Genomic DNA, 5,110 nt, shown 5'->3' on the forward strand with positions numbered 1-5,110 from the left:
AGAGAAGTGCAGTTGTCTGTACTTTTTAATAAACTTTCAAGTAATGGATTATTTACTGACCTTTGAGACTATTTCTATAATTATAGTTACCAGAAGTCTTTGTGTGTCTGGATGAAGCACAAGCTGGAATCAAGATTACTGGGAGAAATATCAATAACCTCAGATATGCAGATAACACCACCCTTATGGCAGAAAGTGAAGAAGAACTAAAGAGCCTCTTGATGAAAGTGAAAGAGGAGAGTGACAAAGTTGGCTTAAAGCTCAACATTAAGAAAACAAAGATCATGGCATCTAGTCCCATCACTTCATGGCAAATAGATGGGGAAACTGTAGCTGACTTTATTTTCTTGGGCTCCAAAATCACTGCAAATGGTGATTGCAGCCATCAAATTAAAAGATGCTTACTCTTTGGAAGAAAAGTTATGACCAACCTAGATAGCATATTAAAAAGCAGAGACATTACTTTGTCCACAAAGGTCCATCTATCTAGTCAAGGCTATGGTTTTTCCAGTGGTCATGTATGGATGTGAGAGTTGGACTACAAAGAAAACTCAGCGCCAAAGAATTGATGCTTTTGAACTGTGGTGCTGGAGAAGATTCTTGAGAGTCCCTTGGACTGCAAGGAGTTCCAACCAGTCCATCCTCAAGGAGATCAGTCCTGGGTGTTCATTGGAAGGACTAATGTTGAAGCTGAAATTCCAATACTTTGGCCACTTGATGCGAAGAGCTGACTCATTGGAAAAGACCCTGATGCTAGGAAAGATTGAAGGCAGGAGGAGGAGGGGACGACAGAGGATGAGATGGTTGGATGGCATCACCGACTCAATGGACATGAGTTTGGGGTGGATTCCGGCAGTTGGTGATGGACAGAGAGGCCTGGTGTGCTGCAGTCCATGGGGTCACAGAGTCGGACGCGACTGAGCAACTGAACTGAACTGAATCCAATCCAACCACAAAAAAAGAAAGGGTATTTTAATAGAGATAATAGTATTTAACATTTTATTGACTGGAATATTCATGATTACAAATTGCATTAGGTTTTCTATTATTAAACACAATTAAGATAGGTTTTTCAACCATCATTGTATAATCGAAAATTGAAAATAGAAATCTTTCACTGGCAGGCTCGTAGAGTTGAAAAAGTCTCCAACAATCTGTAGTACATCTTGTGTAGTACTGAAGGGTTAATCTGCTCATCTAGGAATTTAAAGCCCTGATTGTGAAGACTGATTGGTTGTAGAATCCATGGTGAAATAGGATTGCAATAAAAGCCATAGGAATGTGCGGTTGAGGCAGAGTCAGCAACAACGACCCCAATGACCGAAATCAAAATTTCCTCTGTTTTCTCTGTAAAGAAAGAAAAAGAGAAATTTTTTTATGTATTTAAAATTGTTTGAGTATTGCACTAAATGCTTCTGCATGAGGATATTTGATTGGGAGAGAGCTAGGAAGGCTGTGCTCCCTTCCACAAGCAGGGCCCCTCCGGGCCCCCCCCCCCCCACCCTGCACAGGTCCTCCTGATCCCCTGGGGCTACTTGACTCTTCCTACATGCTCCCTCCTGACTCAACCTGGGAACCCTCCCAGACCTCAGGAGGTGGAGTAGAGATTGTTTTCCTGGTTCTCTAGAAGTAGAAGCCCATCTGGAGATTCAGTGAGAGGAAACACCAGTAAGAGAAAATGAGGCAGGAGGTAGGAAGGCTGGCTGAACCTTCAGACTGAAAACTCCACCAGGGGGAAGGAGGCAGGAAGTGACTTTGGGTGGAAGTGTCCTAGACTGCCCTGCTCTCCGAAGAAAGTTTGGAGTCCTGTCATGGAGTTCAGGGGACAAAAATGGACCATCCCCTGGATGGTTCTTCCTGACATAATGAGAATTCCTTTTGACATAAATTGTGATGGATTCAAATTTCTGAAGTCAGTAGAGTTTCTTTCTTTCTTTTTTTTTTAAAATCTATTTATTTTTATTGAAGGATAATTGCTTTACAGAATTTTGCTGTTTTCTGTCAAACCTCAACATGAATCAGCCATAAGTATACATATATGCCCTCCCTTTAGAAACTACCTCCCATCTCCCTCCCCACTCTACCCCTCCTGGTTGATACAGAGCCCCTGTTTGAGTTTCCTGAGCCATACAGCAAATTCCCATTGGTTATCTATTTTGCATATGATAATATAAGTTTCCATATTACTCTTTTCATACATCTCACCCTCTCCTCCCCTCTCCCCATGTCCATAAGTCTATTCTCTATGTCTGTTTCTCCACTGTTGCCCTGTAAATAAATTCTTTAGTACCGTTTTTCTAGATTCCATATATATGTGTTAGAATATGTTATTTATCTTTCTCTTTCTGATTCACTTCACTCTGTATAATCGGTTCTAGGTTCATCCACCTCATTAGAACTGATGAAGTGAGTAGAGCTTCTTGCTCAGTTATGCTCCCTGTAGTTTGGAGCTACATTATGAGGTTATCATTCAGCCTCTGGAGTTAAGAATTACATTGTATTGGTAAGCAGACTGCCAGTAGTAAGTCAGAGCAATAAAATCCAGTTAATGTAATGATTTATGCATGTGGGTAATATCCAGCAGGGATATACTTCGAGGTCAAATAAAACTACTTTTAGGGATATGACTTCAGGGAAATGTACCGGCATGTTTCTACGGCTTTCACAGAGGAAAAACAGTTACTTTCCGTGTATACTGAGCCTTGGCTATCAGAAACATGGATGTTCCTATTATTTTCTCATTGTTTCTTCATTATGTTGGGAGAACCAATATTTAGTCATGTGTTCTTACAGCTTTTTACTGCAGAACTTGCATTTATTGGAGTATGTTTGGCCATTCGTTGCACAGATTGGATCTTTTTCTTTTGTGCAAAAGTGTAATTGATCCTTATACACGTTACATTCTGGCTGATAAACAAAGAGACAACATCAAATTTTTCAGATAATAAACTTTTTGAATAAAATATTCCTTATTCTTCATACAACATTGTATGCAACAAAATAGAATAAATGTTTTCCATATTGAGGTTAAATATAAACATCAAGTATCAACAACCGGTTTAGACATAAATATATATTGATGTGTTCTTACAACCCCAGTGTTATGTTTTAAAACCATTCAAATAGCTGGATACATTTTAATAATTTAGCTACTCTGCCCCTATTTCTTCTCATACCTGAGGGAGAGTTTCCTCATTATCTCATAGCACAAGAAATGATAAAAGTGAAAGTATTGTGAGTCTACTGTTTTTCTCAATAGTTTCATTACTAGATAATCTTATAGTTTCAGATTGTCACCATATATGTATGTATTCATATATATGACTGTTTGTATATGTGTGTTTAACTATATATGTATATATGCAATTTGGTGAGTGATGACTCTGTAGTCAATATACATAATTAAACAATAATGTGTGTATTCTTACATGACAAGCTCTTTTAACATCTTTAATTACCTTTATTTATTTAGATGTTTAGAAGTATAATTGATTTTCTTCATCTCTATGTAATATTTGACTCTGTGTAAAAATGATTAGTTTATATTCCTTTCAGTGAAAAGTTATTTTTCTTAAGCTTCTTATTTGTGAGGGAAAAAATTCTTACTTTAAACATCCTTTTCAGATGCCTGTCTGCCTAATAATAAAATTTTGAATGATGTGATAATTTTACCTTGTAAAAAGACAAATGGTTTAATATGTCTGGTAAGGTTCTGTTTTTTGAACTTAGTGTAATAAGGACACTTTATGTTACTTTTTGAAGGGTTATTATGTTTTACTTTTTCTGGTGAAATTTTCTGTTAAAATTTAAAATATAAAAATAATTTTAAAAATTTCAATTTCTAAATTAAGAACTATGAACTTGCCCTTTTGCGAATTTCTCCAGAAGGTACAAAAGCAGTTTCTGCAACCAACACAAAAATAGAAAATTAAAAAGAAGATGAAGAGAGAAAAACACTGTCTTAATTGGGAAGTATTCACATCTTTTAATAGCAAAATACTATGCAATTTGCCTACCCCAAACCCCTCCCATAATGAAGTGAGGCTTTTGTGGCAGTATCAAAATAATTTCACAAAATAACTTGAAGTCTGGAAACAATTCTAAATTCATCTCACTCTGTGAAAAATGAAGTACGGCTTAATAATCACCAACCCTTCTGTGGAGATCCCTTTTCCCTCATATTTATATGTGAGACATTCTAGTCAGAGAAAACAACATCTTGCTTAGTGCCATGTAATATGCTTGTATGAAGTCACTTAATATGTAGAAGTAAAAGACTATTTAATTCCTTCATACTCAGCTTGAGGTTCATGGATCACTTTATTAACTTTAAGCTACTCTGCTCTGAAACTGATGGGGTGCCTTTGCTTTAAGAAAGATAAGCTGTCAGCAGAGGGATCAATTAGTTCTCTCCTTACACAAAACCTTGTCCTTCATACACTTAGAGCCGGCAAACAAGAAGTTGGATTGTCGAGGGATACTGGGTCTAGAGGACAGTATTACTCCCCACACTCTGCATTTAGCAACCATGAAATCTGACCTCCAAAAGAGGGAAATTAGATAGATATCTTTAGTCTTAAATGAACAAACCACTAAATTCTACTGCTCATTCTAAACACCCTCTCTGTCTCTACCTTTCTAAAGTGGGAAATAAAAACCAATCTGATGTAATTTAAAAAAAGATATTTGTAACATATCCCATTTCATTTTGCCAATTTAAGTATTACGCACCCAGGACTTCAAGCGCCTCCCTTCCTAAATGATGGTAGTTGTTTCCTGCATTTTCTATGATGTGTGAACTGCTTCATCTAGGATTGAAAATTTTACTCACCAGAATAAAGTGGAAATGCCAAACCAATGATGAAAGTAGCTTTGATCCATGATGAGAAGAAGGACATGTTATCAAGTCTGTGGAAGATACCTTAAAGAGTGTTCACAACAATGGTATATGACGCATTAGGTAGGTAGCCTCCAGAACCAGGTTCTAGAAAGCTTCTTGTTTCTAAAGCAATGACTCCCGCCTCCTAGATAACTATTCATTTTACCTTTCTTTCAAACCTACAATTCAATAAAACATGGTGTCATTGTTGGAAGGCTTACCCAGAGACGT

General features: G+C 37.1%; 1 protein-coding gene across 1 annotated transcript; it reads right to left on the reverse strand.

Moving 5' to 3' along the window:
• Window positions 1–1,298: 1,298 nt before the first annotated feature.
• Window positions 1,299–4,898, reverse strand: LOC120864466 (sperm-associated acrosin inhibitor-like). The gene is made up of 4 exons (XM_040241547.1): window positions 4,832–4,898; window positions 3,866–3,903; window positions 2,792–2,907; window positions 1,299–1,347 (listed from the first exon to the last, which is right to left on the reverse strand). Exons 1-4 carry the CDS (start codon window positions 4,896–4,898, stop codon window positions 1,299–1,301), a joined length of 270 nt encoding a protein of 89 aa, XP_040097481.1.
• Between the last annotated feature and the right edge of the window lie 212 nt (window positions 4,899–5,110).

The sequence above is a fragment of the Oryx dammah genome, unplaced genomic scaffold, assembly GCF_014754425.2.
Source record: "Oryx dammah isolate SB20612 unplaced genomic scaffold, SCBI_Odam_1.1 HiC_scaffold_5, whole genome shotgun sequence".
NCBI classification, from domain to species: Eukaryota; Metazoa; Chordata; class Mammalia; order Artiodactyla; family Bovidae; genus Oryx; species Oryx dammah.

Bases quoted from the DNA above. Each gene is read 5' to 3' on its own strand.
- LOC120864466 (XM_040241547.1), bottom strand. From the start codon at position 4,898: ATGTCCTTCTTCTCATCATGGATCAAAGCTACTTTCATCATTGGTTTG. The intron at 2,908-3,865 runs GCAAGTTCATAG...TTTGTTTATCAG, and splicing joins CTGGAGAAATTCGCAAAAGG to CCAGAATGTAACGTGTATAA. The intron at 1,348-2,791 runs GTAAGAACACAT...CTTTCTTTACAG, and splicing joins AAGTTCTGCAGTAAAAAGCT to AGAAAACAGAGGAAATTTTG.